This window comes from Lissotriton helveticus, chromosome 10 (assembly GCF_964261635.1).
Source record: "Lissotriton helveticus chromosome 10, aLisHel1.1, whole genome shotgun sequence".
NCBI classification, from domain to species: domain Eukaryota; kingdom Metazoa; phylum Chordata; class Amphibia; order Caudata; family Salamandridae; genus Lissotriton; species Lissotriton helveticus.
The window spans coordinates 1,056,753,991-1,056,773,681 of record NC_136071.1 but is presented as its reverse complement, the minus strand read 5'-3'; the positions used below and the strand labels follow the sequence as shown (position 1 = coordinate 1,056,773,681).

Here is a 19,691-nt window from a genome sequence, read left to right as displayed (position 1 = left end):
CAACGACAACAACACCACCACCCTACTGGACAACCTCGCCAATCTCGGACTCAAACAACTGGTGAGTACCCACACCCACTACGCCGGACACACGCTCGACCCAATCTTCTCCTCCAGCAAGCACATCTCCTTCAATCACGTCACAAGACTCCACTGGACAGATCACAGCTGCGTCCACTTCAGCTTCAAAAAGACCACGACCCACCACCACCTGCAACAAGTTCCCCGCAGAAACTGGAACAAAGTTACCACCGACCAGCTCACCACATCTCTGAACCAAAACCTTCCCGCCATATCAACCGACCCAAATAAAGCAGCCATCAATCTCGCACAGTGGGTCACCCACTGCGCTGACAAATTAGCACCCTTGAAAAACCATCACAACAAGCCAGGAAACAAAAAAGCCTCCTGGTTCAACGACGACCTCAAGAACTCCAAAAAGAACTGCCGCACCCTCGAGAAAGTCTGGCGAAGAAACCCAACCACAGATAACATGACGGCCCTCAAGGACGCCACCCGCAAACACCACCAACTGATCCGCTCCACCAAGAAATCAGCATTCAAGGATCGACTAGACAACAATGCACACAACAGCAAGGAACTCTTTAGCATTGTCAAAGAGCTTACCAATCCCAGCGCCGGCAACAACGACATCACTCCCTCTCAAGACCTCTGCGACTCTCTAGCATCATTCTTCCACAGCAAGATCGCGGATATACATAACAGCTTTGGCGACCAGTCCACTCCCTCCACCACCGAACTGAAGCCCCCCTCCACCACCCTTCGCGCCTGGCCCCCGATTAGCACCAAAGACTCCATCCGCCTGATGAACTCCATCCACTCCGGATCTCCAACCGACCCATGCCCCCACCACATCTTCAACAAGGCCGACTCCATCATCGTACCCCAACTCCGGAACATTATCAACTGCTCCCTCTACACCGCTACCTTCCCGGAAAGCTGGAAACATGCCAAACTCAGCGCCCTCCTGAAGAAACCTACTGCAGACCCCACCGAACTTAAAAACTACCGCCCCTTCTCACTCCTCCCATTCCCCGCCAAAGTCATAGAGAAAACCGTCAACAGTCAGCTCGCCGCCTTCCTCGAGTCTAACGGCTCCCTCGACCCCTCACAGTCCGGCTTCCGAGCCAACCACAGCACAGAGACCGCCCTCATCGCAGCCACAGACGACATCCGGACACTACTCGATAACGGGGAAACAGTGGCCCTCATCCTCCTGGACCTCTCCGCAGCATTCGACACTGTCTGCCACCGCACCCTTGTACAACGCCTCAGGGACGTCGGGATACAAGATAAGGCCCTGGATTGGATCATCTCGTTCCTCACCGGAAGAACCCAAAGAGTCCACCTCCTCCTTTCAGATCAGAGGCCACCAAAGTCATCTGCGGCGTACCACAAGGATCATCGCTTAGCCCCACCCTCTTCAACATCTACATGAGTCCCCTCGCATCCATCGCACACCAACACAACCTCAATATCATCTCATACGCTGACGACACACAGCTGATCCTCTCCCTCACCAAAGACCCAAACACCGCCAAAACCAACTTACACGAAGGAATGAAAGACGTAGCCGAGTGGATGAAGAACAGCCGACTGAAACTGAATTCAGACAAGACGAAAGTCCTCATCCTAGGATCATCCCCCTCTGCATGGGACGACTCATGGTGGCCACCGGCCCTAGGAAGCGCACCCAAACCAACGGACCATGCTCGCAACCTGGGATTCATTCTAGACTCCTCCCTCTCGATGACCAGACAGATCAACGCCGTCTCATCGTCATGCTTTAACATCCTACGTATGCTCCGAAAAATCTTCCGATGGATCCCAACCGAAACAAGGAAGACGGTCACCCAAGCACTTGTCACAAGCCGACTGGACTACGGAAACACCCTTTACGCCGGAACCACAGCCAAATTGCAGAAAAGACTTCAACGCATTCAAAACGCCTCCGCTCGACTCATCCTAGACATACCCCGCCACAATCACATATCCGGCCACCTGAGAGACCTTCACTGGCTCCCCATCAACAAGAGAATCACGTTCCGTCTCCTCACTCACGCACACAAGGCCCTCAACGACCTAGGACCCAAATACCTCAACACTCCCTTGATCTTTTACACCCCCAACCGCCAACTACGATCGTCCAACCAAGCCCTCGCCACAATTCCACGCATCCGAAGAACCACCATGGGAGGAAGATCTTTCTCCTACCTAGCGGCAAAACCTGGAACTCCCTCCCCACCCACCTCCGTCTTACACAGAACCACCTCTCCTTCAGAAAACAACTCAAAACTTGGCTCTTCGATAAGTAGCGATCCCCTCTCCCCCAAGCGCCTTGAGACCCTCTGGGTGAGTAGTGTGCTATACAAATTCTTGACTTGACTTGACTTGACTTCCATCTTGAGGTACTCCCATTTAACACTAGACATTGTTTGAAATTACCACAATCTCCAGCCACCTATTTTTTCTTTAAGACTCTTGGTCCACTTTCTTCTTGTCCATAGACATGGCTCTGGGAATACTGAACCCTGTCTCCTTGCCCTTCTTCTGCTTTAAAATGTTGGAGCCAGCCCTTGCACCAGCTTTATTACCACAGTCTATAAGATAGGCATTGGACATCAGTTTTTCAAGGGAGATCTTATTTGCCATCTTGTGAATAGTCAGTCTGGATCCAAACAAACGGAAGAACTTCAGACCTATCACCCTTTTTTTTTTTTTTGCAGAGTTTTATTTATCGCGAACTAGAACCGAACCGAATCAGTTATCAGAGCGTTTTACATAGCACCAGTTACGTTACATGAGGACACACTTTCATTTTAGGCACGGGGAGATTAAGTGATTTGCCCAGAATCACAAGGGGTTTTTGGCGTCGTTACCGAGACTCGAACCAAGTTCCCCAGGTCCGAGGTCGAGCGCCTTAGCCGTTAGGCCAACCCCTCTCCCTTCTTCCAGCACTCTGCAAATTATGGAACACCATATGATGTCTAGGTAAGAGACTAAAATATTGTGAACTTCCCATTCTGTCTCAGTTTGGTTTTAGAGCATGCCAAAGCATTCAGACTGCATTAGTGATAGCTCCTTATTCCCTCTGCCCACCTGGGGTCAGAACGCCCCTGCAGGTCTGATGCTAGACGTCTTCGCAACATTTGATACGGTAGACCGCTCCATTCTTTTTAACCGATTAAAAGGGATATGCCTTGTATTTTCAGCACTGGACTGGTTTTCATTTTTCAACCTGAACACAGTTGGTTTCTCTCCCACCGTTTTGATCCAAAGAGTGGAAGGTGACCAATAAAATGCCACAAGGGTCTGCCTTCTCACAGGTCCTTTTCAATATTTCGGAGAACTGATTGTGAGCTTTGGCTTCCAGATTGTGTCGTATACAGATGAAACCCAAGTCTTGCTCGGATTCCATGATGTAGCCTCAGACTATGACATCCCTGAGCAGCGCCGCCTCCTCATAGTCCAGGACTGGATGGTGATTCATTTCCTTAAATTAAAAGGGGACGAAACAGAAATATTCATGATCAGGGTTTCCTCATCAACTTGGAATCATACTCCCTGGTTGTGCTCACGGGCACGCTTCCTATTTTTTCCAAGGGACTTCAAATCTGAATTTCTGGTTCAACAATAATCTTTCCATGAATGCTCAAAATCAGTAACCCTGTACCTCTTGCATTTTTGCTATTAAGCATGCAGAGAAAAAGTATCCCTTCGTTGCTCAAAACAACTCGGCCTTACAACAGATAGCTGCTATTTTATCATGCCTTGACCTTGGCAATATGGCATACCCTAGACTGCCTGAATACTAAACTGCCAATTTCAAAATCATTAAAAACATGGCCATTTTGCTGACAGCCTGTCCCAGGAAGTTTGATCAGGTACCGGAAGTACGTCGGAACCTCCATTGGTTGCTAATTATGAGCTTAGTATGGTTGTAAACTACTTTTATCCAGACTGTGACACTATACTCTCATCATATCGCTCAGATCAAAAGCCAAGCTCCTTCTGCAGTTCCCACTTTCCCTCTGCTCCTATATTGGGGGGGTGCTCTTTCAGTGTCCTTGGCCTACACTTTGGAAAAGCGTACCCTTAGATCGCTGTTAAATTCCTCAATACACACACACACACACACATACACACAAACATGCAGGCGTGGGCACACACACACATTCGCAAACCTGCATGCGTGCACACACACCCACACACACATGCATGCGCACACACACACACTGTTTGAGAAACAGTTACACTCCACCTCTGTGGTTTAAGCACCTCTCATGTCTATATTTTGTTCCCCTCTCTTTGATGTTATTTTTTGTTGGCCCCTCTCCTGTTGTTGCAGCATGATGGATTTGGGTGTAAACCCGCTATACATTAAAATAAACATGTACATATATAAATACCATGACTATTGATATGAATGGCTCTTTTTGTGGGATCTGACACTTAGAAACATCTGGCTGCATTGGAGATCACCACCACTTCTTTCAGTGGTCACCCATTTAGCCCACCCCATCAAGGCAGCTAATACAGAATCCATTGTCATCCTTCAGGCAAACCCTAGTGACTTGTGAAATGTGTTCCCTCACAGCAGTAACATATTTATATCAGTCCTCTTACATAGCACCGTACTCAATTTACCCATATGCTGAATTAATTTACCAGATTAATTGTTAATGTGGAGCATAATAGAAGAAAGTGTAAAAGCAAATAACACAGTCAGAAAATTCTTTAAAAAACAAGCTACGTGAAATTTTATTTTGGCAATATTATGACGACATTCGTGCTTTGAACATTTGACTTGCGTGGACTAGTCCAGATTAATGTGTTGGCCTCCATGCCGAGAGCTAAAATGAAACGCCGCGCCAATATTCTCACTTAAAATCATTAATCATGGATGCATTCTGTTTAAATATGGTGTGTATTGTATAAACACGTCATGCGCTTTACTGTTTAATAGTCCTAGCCTTGTTCCTACGTTACAAGCTTATCAGAGCTGAGCCCCCTAGGAAGAATTTTATGATTCCAGCCACATTGACGCCCTTGAAGTGTTTGATTTTTAAATTATAAATATTGTTATTTCACTCTCCAGTATGGAAATTTGGCCATCCCCGTTTTATATGCTTGCCGGACTAGAAAGCTCTTTCATCGGATAGGAAAAACAACTTGCAGGAATATAAATCAGTGGTTTCTGAGGGATTCAAAGTGTGAACCCGGTCTGCTGAGGACAGATCCCGGGAGGTCTGCCTGCCCCTGACCCCCTGCAGAGAGCTCACATGGCAACAGTGGCCACCAGAGCCATCTGTGTAAATACTTAGGTCCCTTTTCTTTGCTATGCACGACACCCTTAGTAGGGCCTGCAATTACATTCTTTATTTTTATATTTCCTCTCCAGCTGGTCCAGAGTATTGGCTAATCCATGGAGCCCTCATGCTTCTGCGAGCGTATTAAAAAGGGTGTTTGTAGATACTTAAAATGAAAGATGCCTTACTAGGAAAAACAGGTGGATTTAAAGTTTCTTAACTATTTGAGGCCATTACTTAATTTGTCTCATTGATGTGAATGCAGGTACTCTATGATGACACATCGCAGCCATCACCAGCTGTCTTCATGCATATGTGTTACAAATTTACAGTTTCCTTTTCTTAAAAAAACCTGTGATATTGAAGAATAGCAGACTAAAACATTAATTTGGAATGTACACTAAGGTGTTGGGCCAGATGTATGCCACAGGTCTTACTTCCTCTTATGCCTCTGTTTTCCTTGACTATCGAAAAAAAAAACATTAAAAAGAGCATGTCCTATAGCCATCATTAAAATATTCCCACATGACCACTGCTAAGGCTTCATATGTGCATGAAGTCATACTGCAGACAACCGCTGCTGTTTTTTGTTTTATTATAGTCTATGGACTCTTGATTTTTTTTTCATGTCTTGATAACTAAGGCTATCCCGGTGCAGATTTCCCTACTCTATCTACCTACACACACAGGTTCAAATGCATGAGCCAAGATTACATAAATCCACCAGTTTACTTAATATGGGACCGCACAAACGGATTATGGGCCACTTCATTAACATAAAAATCGAAGTGGGTGGAACTCACGGAGTTACAGAAAAACTCTCGGAATTCCACCAAGGAGTGGAAAATATGCAGCTCACGAGGCAATTTAGTGGCAGTAATGCGAGCAGTGATGAAAATCAGCACGAATGACACATAGTGTTGCACAAGTGCGCGTGGCCATTCGAGTTGATTTTGCTGCTGCTTGAGTAGAAAATCTACGCGAGTAACAGGAAACCTACTCATACGGCAGCACCCAGACCCTGACCCCTCGCAAACTCTAGGGAGCCTCCACATTAGGTGACACCAAATCATGCTCGCACACGTCAGTTTGCATATGCTGGAGCCTAATTGGAGAAAAATTCCACCTCTTGGAGATTGGTGGAATTGGTCCAGAACTACGTACGCATTGGAAGAGTAAGACTAAGTGGCCAAAATTCTGCAAATTCTGTGGGCAGAAATTAACATTCTGCCCACAAAATAACTGCAAATAACTGCAAAAATATAAGATTCCTACCCTGTTTATGATTCATGGTACATATAATACAGCTATTTACCAGTGAAACAACACTGTTACAGTGTAAACCTTTTTACGGTAATGAAGAAACTGTGATTTGCATAATTTGTACTGCATTCATGAAATACCTTTCCTCCCTGAATCAGACCAATGGAACTTGTTTTTGTTTTTTTCGATCCATAGTGCAGCCCTATATGTGTGATTCGCTAAAGTAGTTTGATACTTTCCTTGGATATCTGTACGGATTGTTGTGGAAAATTACAATAAAGACCAATTTAAGAACAAAATACGCTGCATTCATAGCAAGTGCAGCACCATGGTGATCTGCATGTGCTTGAACTTTGTAATGAAAGGGATGAGTAGAAAATCTAAGGAATGGAATGGCCCCAACTTTAGTTACTGAGCCCTGCTATAAGGGTAGAAAATGTTCTCCCACGTGGTAAACTTTCCTAGTTTCATGTGATAAAAATAACAAGTGGCATGAAAAGCACAACATTTCCAAATTTGGCTTTTGTGCTAGAGAGCCCTTGATGGAAATCTTGTTTTTGGGGTGTGCAGAAATATATTTACTAAAAGTACAAAGCTTGTCTTATGGTACAAAAATATAATTTATTCACAAAAGTACATTATTTTATTGGCGGTGAGTTTATTTGTGTATAAAATGTGTGTCAGGGCACTGGTCTGATGTTGTTTGGGGATAAGGTATTTGCAAATGAAATCGATATTGGAGTCTGTGAACTTTGATTGGTAGGTCATACAGAGTTTGGGATGGTGATCACTGATTTTCTTTCCATCGCACCATGACACTTATTATAATCTTTATAGCAATATAAAGGCAGTTTATGATCAATATTGATGGATCATTTCATGATATTATCAAATATTCTCTCTGAGGCCTGAATATGAAAGTGAAGTGCAAGGTTTTTACTATCCTATCTTGAAACATCCCTGTTGATTGAGTGGCAACATTGATGTTATAGCCTGTAAGATTTAGTTAGCTCTACTCTCTTTGGCTTGTGATTGTAAAATGTGTGTACAATGAGCAATTTTCATCCTGCAAGTTAAAAGCAGATGCGTTTCGTGATCATAATGGCTTGGAACTATGAAAAGAAGTAGAATGAAGAATTGAACAAATACTATTCATCTTTAAAAAAAATAAAGGCTATGTGCAATTGCATTCACATATTATTTGAACTGTCTCTTGTACCCATAATCCTGAAGTCTACCTTTATAGGAAAATTGCCCATTTCACAAATAATTTGCTATGACTAGGTGCTGCTTACTTTCGTAGACGTCCTGACATACTACTGAATCCCAAAAGTAAACCTTCAGTACTCCTAGTTTATTCTTGGCTTACTATTGGAAATTAGGAATTAGTCAGGCGTACTATAGAAGTAGTTTAATCAAAATATTTATACATTGGGCATAATGTGCAAATAAATGCACTATTTTTCCACCATGTTTTAAAACTTTCTGAGGTTGAACTCCCATCATTCCTCCGAAGGGTAAGATTTATCTTGAACATTATGGTATCATTAAAATATTATAATAGTATCCTTTCACACTTCTCTTAAACAAAAGTATCCTCAGAAGAAATTGGTTGTTATACCTGCTGCTCAGCCAATGTGACTGTGTTGATGGAATGTTGGTGTGTGAGGTGGCAGTGGAATGTTGGTGAGTGAGGGAGTGAGTTGGTGGATGGGCTGAGAAGCAGGAAGGCTGCTCCTGGTGGGGCTGGGCTCTTGTTAACATCTTATCTAATAACCCTACATGAGTAATCTACTTGGAACTGGACCTTCAATCTTTCCACAACATATTTTGACGACGATTTTACTGGTAAGAACCTGCGTGTGCCACCTGGTTGGATGTTAACTATCAAGCTTGAAGTAAGTGGAAATTAAAGGGAAAGAACATGTAAAGCTGGCAGCCCGCAATGTATTTAACAAGTTGGACATGTACTTTTAAGTTTTACATGTCCTGGTAGTGAAAAACCCTTAAATTCTTTTTTTAACTTCTGCAAGGCCTATCTCTCCAATAGGATAACATTGGAGTTGCCTTATTAACATTTTATAATTGTAATTTCCAAATAGTAAAAATTAACCTCTTCAGGTTGGGTTTCTCTGGAATCACAATTTTAAATCCTAACTTATGTTGGAGTCGGATTTCAAACTGAATATTCTGAAAATGTAACTTTTAAAAAGTTGGCATTTTCTTGCCTTAGCCATTTGGTGCTTGCAACCTGTCTCTGATAAAATGTCTGTGTGCAGTTGGCAGTTGTGCTTTGTGTATTCCTCCTAGACAGCTGCACACAGTGGGAGCTTAGGTGTGACTGAATGGGCCACCACTGGCAAGATGGGAGTGAGGGGCTGGACTCAGCCTCACATATACTTGCATAGGCTGTATCCTGTCTCCACACAATGGGCTTAATGGTCCTGCATTGATAATTTAGTTGGCTTGGGGCCAGGGCAGGAGAGGCAGGGAATTCCTTTCACTTCAAAGACCAGTGTATAAAACAATGACACCATCACTTCAGTACATGTCTGGACCTGTGCTGTGCCAATAAGAAGGAGTGTTGTGCTGTTACAAGGACTGCCACTCTGCTGGACATCTACTCTGAAGGAGCTTCAGCCTTGCTATGCTAACCTGCTGCCCTATTGCCTTGTGTAGAAGAACTGGACATTTATCTCCATCTTGAACCCAGGACCCCAGAGGGGCTCAAAGGGCTAGTCTGCTGGCCACCTGATCTGAGCCGCAGGGACATAACAGGCTACCTACAGCTCCTGGACATATCTTCAGTGAGTTCATGACCCCCAAGAAGTGCCTCTCAAGTCCTGGGCCTTTGGTGTGGCTCTCAAGCTCTTAACTTCAAACTTTTGGGCTCTTTGCTACTGCAAACAGGCCCGTTCACACCGGAACCATGTGGCTTACACGAAAAATGAGCACTGGCCGCAGCAAGTTCATCTCTTGGCAAAGCAAGCATTGATTGCCCACGTTTATCACCAACATGAAGCACAAGCCTGCCCGTCCCTGATGCCTGGACTGTTACCCACACCACGCCAACTACCACCAGCAATGCTCTCCTTCCTCCTAGATAGAAACAGGACTCTTTCCACAAAACTTAAGAAGGTAAACCTCAAACCTTCAGCTGGACTAATGTGGGACTGTATCTGACCTGCGCTACTGTGTGGTCGGTTTGAGCTTTTGATTTTACCTTTTCCAATACGACCATAAAGCCCCAGTTGCCGCTTTATGCTTTTAGGTGCTATTTTTCAGTTTATTCTCAAAAATGTATAACTCCGGTTGTACTGATTAGATTTTTATTGTTTTGGTATTGTGCTATTTATTAAATTAAGCTCTCATGTTCTGACCTGGCATGAGATCTTTTTGTGTGCAGTTTTCACTGTTTAACTGTTTGAAGCATTGCACAAATACTTTACACATTGCATCTAAGTTAAACCTAACTGCTCCGTGCCAAGCTACCAGGTGGTTGAGCACAGGTTAATTTGAGATTTCATTATGCCGTACCCTGACTAGGATTGTGGTTGCTGCTTGACCACGGCTCACACCCCACTTAACCAGTAACCAATATTCTAACAACATGGATAGTCAACATATTCGCCCAGGCATTTTGCTACTAGACACCACCTAGCTCCTTATGGTACCTGGTATTGCCCAACCCCTCCTACTAGTGGACTTACCAGGTACATTCTCAATGACCTTGACTCACAATTACAGATTCTTCAATATAGGGAATTATGTTCACTTCGTTCACCAACATGAAATATTTATTTTTAAACTAACCTATTCTGTTAGGCTAGTATCTCTTTTTCAATAACTAGTCATTCTCATCAAAGTGTTTTTCTCTATTGTGCCTTTTAGGACCCCAAACTGATTCCTCTGCTGGGGGGTCCATGGCAAAGAAATGGGGAGCTAAATCACTGTTTCAGTATTGCCCTGCTGGTTAGCAATCTTCACCTCTTACTTGGTTAGGCCTTCCTGTGATCCATCCTTGAAATTGTTTTTTATATGCCTTTTTTTGGTAATGAAAATATATTGAACATCTCATCCAAAACACAACTACTAAATGTGTATTTCAGATACATTCTGCTTATGTCACTTGCCAAAGGCATTAAGAGGGGCCTTGCTTCAAATACACTGATTGTTAGGAAATGAAGAATGAGATACCACTACTTTGTTTCCCCTGCTAGTATTATAAAGATATTATTAAAAGATTATTGATGATGCCCATACCCTCATTGTGACAGGCAAAGCACTGTTATAAACACCCTACCCATTGCCAATATTTTCCTCATGCAAACCTCCAACTCAATGATACTCACTTCAAATGACTTTTTATATTCCCCAAAGGCACATTTAGCATGGTACTCATCAATATGCATTGATGTTATCCTACCCCTTCCATCTGTCGACCCTACATCAACCTGGGGTGTGGTATTTGACAGCACCTGATTCTCTAGGAGCAGAACATTACTGAAAGTCCAGATTTTGACAGCACACACTCTTTGTTAAAAGCAGCATAATAGTTTCAAGTGGACAAATATGAAGTGGCTTGATGGAAAGAGAAAATGTTCAAAAGATGGCTTGTACCCCACATTTACAGGATATGTAAATATCAGTCATTGTTAGAACCATACATGTTACGTCACTCTTCAGTGTGGGATAAGGGGTATAAACCAAAAGTATTTAGTGTTCTTAGTCATACCAAGGCATTCATAAGTGGTATGTATGTGCGCAATGAATAATTACTACTTTCCAGAAGGTATGATCATGTGGTTAGCTACTTGGTAGGTGTAGTCATTTGGGAGACCCACTGCAAAAAGTCTGAGTTGACCTAAGGTTCCACTGAGCATGATTGTCAGTTTCCTACAATGAGAACAAGATAAAGTGCAGAATCTGGTGAACCACAGTGTTGGCTTGATGGCTGAGAGTCCCACGAGTCTCTTTCAGAGAGACTGCAGCTCACAAATGTGAAAGAAACAAACTGAATCTTGTTGCCAGGAGTTTGGTTTCTCTTCCTCGTACATTAGTGTTGGAGAAACAGTACCGAGTGGTGTACATCACATTTTTCGCTCTCAGTGAATGCTTGCATTTGTAGTCCTAGTGAGTTGCGACGTCTGTATTTTCAAATTGTTCCTGGGAGTATTGCTTTCAAGCAGCTGTCCATGCTGCTAACTGGTGCCAATACCCAGCATTGTCCTGACTGAGTATGGTATTCACTGGGGCCAGCTACATCTGAATGGCCACACATCAGAGGGCCCTGTTACACCACTGAAGCATGTTGTAAGAAAGCTACAGCCTTAAGTGCACTGGTAGTAGCACTATCGTCTTCCCAATCGGCCTAGTGTCGATAACACCTGCTTGTGGCCACAATGCATATGCTGACATTGTGTCAAATTGACCCTGCATGCAGACATGTTCATCCCAATGCTTGGCCACATGAGTTGTAAGTACATGCCATACATTTGGGAGAACATTTCATATATGGTGACACATTGTTAGATAAATGAATGAATGTAGCAATGATTGAATGAACTGTGCCATTTATTAGGCACAATAACCACTAAGACTCTTGCATGTATCATCTTTGTCACCTAGAATAAGTACAATTCAACAACTTCTTTTAACAAGCTCAGAGACGTCTTTTGTAGTAGGTCATTTGGAAAGGAGTTCCCTTGTACAAAAAAGGTGCTCCCTCCTCTGCTTCATGTTTAGCTTTTGGGATGAACACCTGGAATGAAATACACTTACACACAATTGAGATAAGTGGGTGCATGCTCCCGCTTTCGTCGCTTCAGCATTGATAGCATATACCATAGACACGTGTTTGGCCTTTTCTGTAATACATTCATTCCGGCAGTATATGGGCACCAGTATAATTTCAAGGAGGCATTCCCTCATGTGCATGGGGTTGCGCCACCATATATTTCCCCCACATCATCTTAAAGCATTTAAACGAAGCATGATGACACATATGCCTCACATTACTACCTCACAATTTCGACTATAATAACAGTCATATTTTAGGTGTGACTCAGTATGCTATGCCTGTGTGGAGAAATCTGCCTCTGAGTATTATGCCACAGTTTGATGCAAATGCAAGATGTAGAGACGAATACAAGCCGAATACAAGCAGGCTTATATTTAAGGTAGATGGCATGGAAGTCCCTACAAGAGGTAAGTACTAGTAATGATAAGAGGGCCTTCTGGTGGGTAATTAACTCCTCACCGTTGAGTACAGATGTGGTTCCTAGGATTGAGCTCGCAATACTGGAGGAAGATTTAATAAATCACGTTGCTAGTATTTATTCCTTGCCTGTCACAGTATTAGCATGGGAGCAGGGACACAGCCAACATGATAACATCATTCCTTTCCAAACTGCCTCCATTGCTCCTTTTACCCCTGAAGAAGTTAACAACGCAATTCAAGCACGCAAAAGTAGTAAATCCCCAGGAGCAGATGCAATCCAAGTAGATTTATACAAAGATAACATCGCTTTATGGGGGCCCTTGTTGACTTCAGACCTCTACGCTTTACACAATGCCGACCTGCATACTTATTTTTGCAATCACTGCCTACTCTAGAGATCTGTTGTGGAATGTCATCTTTTTTTATGGGCAGTTTTTTATGCCAGTAAGAATATGCCACAAGTCACTGTTTAGAAAAGGGCATAAGGTGCATATATCCGAGGGGTATAGGCAGTATGATTTACGGGATTAAGAGACATTATCAAAGAATGCGTAATATATTGCACTATTGCACTTTAATAACTGTAACATATTTTCTATACATTTTTAAACATTGTTTAATAAAGATAGTGTCTTATACGGCGGGATGTATGAACACACATGGGTAGGAAAGGGATTTAAAGAAATGTTCTTCTAAATTTGGTAGCTATACGTTTTAACAATTTTAGCCTATGTCTATACTGTACTTTTTTATGCACATCATTTCATTTTATGGAATTAAAGGAATATTGAGGTATGTTCTGTATAAATGCTTTTATGGATGTCTTCTATAATTCTTAATAACGTTATTAAAGAAGATGCTTTATGTTTTAGATAATAAGTAACCTTGGACCTTTAGAACTGATTCTTAATACGCCTAGTCATCACAGAGTTCATCATGGTAAGTCATGAAATGTTTTCTATCAATTGCTTTCACAAGAAATGAACCTGTTGATTAATTTTTAGTCGGTTAATCAAGCCTCTTTTAATCAAACAGCATTAATTTTAATAATACATTGAGTAGTGCTAGACCTGGAATCCTTGGCATGATTTCCTCCTAACTTTTTGCCTTCAGACTTCCTGTTTTTGCTGCCTTCAATTCTGCTGGCTTAAGACTCTACACACTTTTCCACTGTTAATCATTGCTAAAGTGCTTGTGCCCTGTCCCTAAAAAATGGTAACATTGGCTATACCCAGTTGGCATATTTCATTTACTTATGAGTCCCTTATAAAGTGCACTACGTATGCCCAGTGACCGTAAATTAAATGCTACTAGTGGGCTAGCATATCTGATAGTCCCAACCACTTAAGTACCCCTTTAAGCATGTCTCATGTCTGTCTTTGCAGAGCCTGTGTGTACAATGTTAACCTATGTCAAACTGGCAAAATAAGCCTTTTTGCCAGACCCATAGCTTCCTCTTTAATTCATATAAGTCATCCCTAAGGTAGGCCCTAGACATACCCAAGGGCAGGGTGCAGTGAATTTAAGAGGTTTGACATTTACGTTTAAGTTTTACATGTCATGGTAGTGAAAAACCCTTACATTTGTTTTTCAGTACTGCAAAGTCTTGCTCTCCCACACGATAACCTTGGAGTTCCTTTATTACCTATTTATAAGTGTAATTTCCAAATGGGAAGAGATGACTGGTTTGTGTTTGGTGTCTCTGAAATTCTGATTTAAAATCCTAACTTATGATGAAGACAAATTTACAGTTCTGAAAATGGCATACTTCGAAAGTTGCCATTTTCTTGCCTTTGCCTCAGCCATTTGGTGCCTGCAGCCTGTCCCTGGTCATGTGAATGGGTCTAGTTACACATAATGGGAGCTTAGGTATGACTGGATGAGCCTTCACTGGCAGGGAGGGACAGAGGAGCTGGGCCCAGCCTCACTTACATCTGAATAGGCTGTGTCCTCCTTCCACACAAAGGAAGGAGGACCCTCCATTTGTGTGTTAGTCACTTTGTAAGGAGCCAGGACAGGGAAGGCAGGTCATCTTTACACTTCAAAGGCATGCCTCTAGACATCTCTCCCAACTTCAAAGGCACAACTGTTTATAAAAGAAGGATCTTAGACACCACCACTTCTGTACACTTCTAGACCTGTGGATACTCTGACAGGGAGATGGACTGCTGTGCTATGACAAGGACTGGCAGTCTGCTGGACTACTGCACTGAAGGTACTGCTGCCCTGCTGTGATGACCTGCTGCCTGCTGCCCTCTTGCCCGGCTGAGAAGACTGGACATGCATCACTTGAACCCAGAACCCAGAGTGACTCCAAGGGCAAGTTGTCTGTCCTCTTGATCTGATGCCTCTGTGACATAACAGGCTTCAAACAACCTTGCAACTTCACCTGGACTCTGCCATCTGTGAGTCAACACCACCCCAGTTCTGGACCCTTGGAAGTGGGATTAAGGTTGTTTGCCAGCCTCTTTCCAGAGCTTGGCAGCGGCCACCGAGAAGGCGCAGCCTGCCCATCTTAATTTACAAAGTCTGGGCACAACAAGCTTTAAATGTGGGGATGATCTCAAAGTCCTCCCTGGGGTATATTGATGGAAAAGAGATTTGAGTGTGGACGGACCCTTGCAATGCACGGCCTTATATACTGTACATAGGGCCTTGAATGGTATACGTTCCTTAATAGGGAGCCCGTGTAACAACTGGATCCCTTCTCAGGCAGATTGATGTTTAGGAATATTTAAAATCAATCTTGCTGCTGCGTTCCTTAATAGGGAGTCAGTGTAACAACCGGATTCCTTCTCAGGAAGATTGATGTTTAGGAATATTTAAAATCAATCTTGCTGCTGCTTTCTGAACCATCTGGAGTCTGTTCAGAGATGCAGCGGTGATATTGAGGTAGAGGGCGTTGCAGTAATCCAGCCAAGAGGTAATCAAAGCGATGATAGAGGGCCGGTGCAGTTCAGGTGGGATGAGTGGAAGGGCCTTTCTGAGAGTTTATAAAATATAAAAGCAAGTGCTGACTGTACAATTGACCTGGGCATCAACAGACAAACCCTTATTAAAGATTACCCCCAGATTTTGGGCTAGTTTTACCTTTAAAATTCAAAATCTCTAGTTTTACTAATAGACTTTTTGTCGGTTTGGTCTTATTTTATTTAGTAATTTGAACACTATTATTTTAACCTGCCGTCACTCTTTAGGGATTGTGGGTGCTGCTTGACAAGGGCTCACATCGCAGTTAACCAGTGGTGATTAGCGGTGAGGATCAGGAGTTGCCTTTGCGCGGTGCCATACTGTGATTTGGTGTACACTACCATCCAATATCCAAGCTCAATTCTCTTTCATAAGCTTCTTTTTGTCTGTTCCAAATTCTTCATATGAATGTTGTGAGTGTAACTGTTTGCAATTGAGCTTCTGGTTTGCAGATGTATGCATCCTGTCCAAGCAGGAACCACAATCCTAGTCAGGGTTAGTCACAAACACACCCTAAATTAATGTGTGCTCACCCCCAAGTAGCCTGGCACAGAGCGGTCTGGCTTAGCGTAAGAGGCATAGTTTAAAGTATTTGTGCAACACTTCAAACAGTAAAACTGTGAAAACAGTGCACAAAATGATACTGCTACTCATTAGAAAATGTAATGAACAAAAGAAACACAAATGACATTTTAAAGAATAAACAGAAGTGTAGTGCTTAAAAGCATAAAGTACTAACCAGGGCTATCTGGTCGTGCTAGACTGGCCCACATCCAAATGTTCAGACTGTCCGTGTTGGAGCTCATGTTGGATACAGAGATAAGTCCCGGCCCGCTGAAACAGTACCTTGGTTTGCAGTTGCGTCGACGTCGAGGACGAACTGCAAGGAGCAAAGGAAAGCATGCGTTAGCGTTGATCCTTGGGTTGTAGGTGATGCCTCAGCTCGGAACTGCGCAAAGTCGGAGATGTGTGGGGAATGTAGCTATGCGCTGCATTGTTCGTGATGTGATGCCTCATTGGCAATGTGATGTCCTGGATCCTCTCAACAGCGGCGATGCAGTGAAGATGTGCCGGTTCTCAGAGAAGCAATGGTGTAGATCCATGGATTTCTGCTGGAGCAGCACTTGATGCCTACTTCCAAGGGCCCAGCACTGGATTGGCACCTTTTAGCAGGGCAAGACTCACAGATGACAGGGTCCAGATGCTATAGCAGGGTGATTGGAAGTCTGTGATGTTCCTGAGACTTCAGAACAGAAGGCAAGCAGACATGCCCTTTGAGTCAATTTGGTTCTACATTGCAGAGATGCAAGTCCAGTCCTTCCCACTCAGAGGCAAGAGAGCAACAGGGCCTTTGAAGTGGGGAAGGCTTCAAAGAGATGCATTTGAAGTTTACAGATTCCCTGCTTTTCCTGCCCTTTTTTGGGGACAGAACACAGCCTATTTAGATGTGTCAGCTCCTCCCTCTCATCTTGCCATGGGTGGCCCATCAGTATGTGGATGGCCCATCATTCACACCTAAGTTCCCTTTGTGTGTGGCTGTCAAGAGGTAATGCACAAAGCCCAGCTTTCACCCACCCCAGATGTGTATTCAGAGATAGGTGGAAGGCTCCAAATGGCTAATTTAAGAAAATCTCAACTTTCAAAAAGTGGCATTTTCAGAATTACAGTTTAAAATCTGACTTTCCATACATTGTGATTTTAAATTCTGATTGCAGGGACACCAAACTTGGTGGTCCAATTTCTTCAATTGGAAATTACACTTAGAAAATATAATAAGGCAGTTCCAATGTTATCCTAATGGAGAGATATGCCTTGCAATAGTGAAAAACAAATGTAAGAGTTCTTCACTGCCAGGACATGTACAACTTAAAATTGCATGTCTTACGCTTTGCTCCTGGGCTTCTCAGGGCCTACCTTAGAAATAAATTATATGTATTAAAAAGTACGGTTTTTATGCCTGGCAAAAAGGATTATTTTGCCAGTTCGACATGGTAGGTTAAAACTACACACATAGTGTTGTGTAGTTCCCACTAATCCTTGGAATCAGTAAGTTTGTTGGTGAACATTAACTTTCGTCGAGGTGCCTAGACTGATTCCTGGCACCCCCACAGGATAGGTTGGCCTAGAGACCAGCTAACTCACAGTGCCACCACAAGCCACCCTAACCCAAACAGGGAGCGAATGGTTTCTGTCAACCACTGAACATGACAACCTATCCCCCTCAGGTATCGTGGTAACTGATCAGGACCTTTCGCTCAGTCACTCATACTTACTTATTCTCAAGGAAATATATAGAGAATACACAGTTGGACATTTTCAGTATATTTATTGAACCAACGTTATTCTTGTAAAAAATACATGTGATGCGATAATCAGTAGACAGAAGCAGATGAAAGTGATTATGAGCACCAAAAGAGTAAATAGCATATATAGTTCTACCACTGTGTTGAAACAGTGTATGCATGCTGGCATAAAAACAAGGTAGTAATCAGGTGAACTCCTACTATGCAAACCCTGCTCTGTGTGTGCCTAGAGTGTGTGTAGGTGTAGAGCCAAGAATTGCCCCAATGGATGATCCAACTTCATTACCTGGATGGAGAGAATGAAGGACCCCATTCTGGTCACAAACTGGACACTACTCACAGAGATGTCAGACCACTACGTGGTCTGACATAACAATAGGCTTTGCAATTGCAGGCCTGAGCAATGTATAAAGGGCTACTTAAGTGGGTAGCACAATCAGTACTACAGGCCCATTAGTAGCATTTAATTTACAAATGATTGGTACTGTACTGCACTTTACTAGCAACTTATAAGTAAATTAAATATGCCAGTTGTGGATAAACCAATGTTACCATGTTTTAAGCAGCAAACACATGCACTGTAACAATAGTTAGCAGAGGTAAAGTGCCCAAAGTCCTAAGGCCAGCAAAAATGAGGTCAGCAAAAACAGGAGATCTGAAGGCAAAAAGTTAGGGAAAACCACGCCAAGGATATCAAATCTAATAAACCATATATGCAAGAATGGAATTTGAGCTGGCCTACATCGATGTCTACAATGAGCCCAGCTAAAGGAGTTCTGAAAGGAGAGGGGCCTTCCTGCAAAAAGCAACACAAAGAAGAGGGAGCTGTAAAAAGACGCTGAGGGCCTCATCAGAAGCCCATCAATCAGTGGTTGAAACCATGGAAGGTGATAATGTGATGGATGGACAAGGAGAGGGCCTCACTGAGATCCAGCCTGCAGTTGAGGGGAATGACTAGGCCTCTGGGTTGAAGGCCCCTGCGAGGGCAGAGAGCAGTGTCTCTTCCCACAGCCTGTCCCCAGAGGAGCTGGCAGTGGGGAGGGAAGGGAGAATACAATCTGGAGATGTCCAACATCAGGATGGAGGTATAGAAACTGGACATGGAGGCAACACAGGAGAAGGCTGAGAGAGCCTTGGAGGAAAGTAGACTAGCCTTGGAGGAAAGGAGAATGGCCCATGACCTAGGTCTCAGAAGCTAGACCTCAAAGCTAAGCAGGTAAAGTGGCAGCATACCTATAGTGCCCTTTGGAGACAAAAGGGTCCATGTTTCTAACTGTCTGGTGCCTGACTTTCTTGTGAGCAATGACATTGACAAGTGGTTTGAGGCTTATAATATTGCTTTACAGATACACAAGATCCCTGAAGAGGATTGGGGGGACTAGTCTGTCTACAACTATCTCAAGGGAAGGGAGGGGCAGGCTACTGGCCCTAGAGAAGGCAGACAGGATGAGGTATCCCTCCATTAAGGAAGCCCTTATTAGGAAGTATGGTCTTCCCCCATTGAAGTACAGACAGAAGTTTAGGGATAGTCAGAAGCTGTCCCAACTGACCTGGGTGGATTGTGTGGATTCCTTTTGCAAGGCACTGGCTGGTTGGGTGAAGATC

General features: G+C 43.4%; 1 protein-coding gene across 2 annotated transcripts in view; it reads left to right on the top strand.

Annotated features, from left to right (window-relative positions):
• The window catches only part of AGMO (alkylglycerol monooxygenase), a 744,553-nt gene that overhangs the window by 377,412 nt on the left and 347,450 nt on the right, over positions 1–19,691 (top strand). For both annotated transcript variants that reach the window (XM_078663767.1, XM_078663766.1), the window contains exon 7: positions 13,686–13,752. In XM_078663767.1, the coding sequence (XP_078519893.1) occupies positions 13,686–13,752 (67 nt within the window). The remainder of the gene's footprint in view (positions 1–13,685; positions 13,753–19,691) is intronic.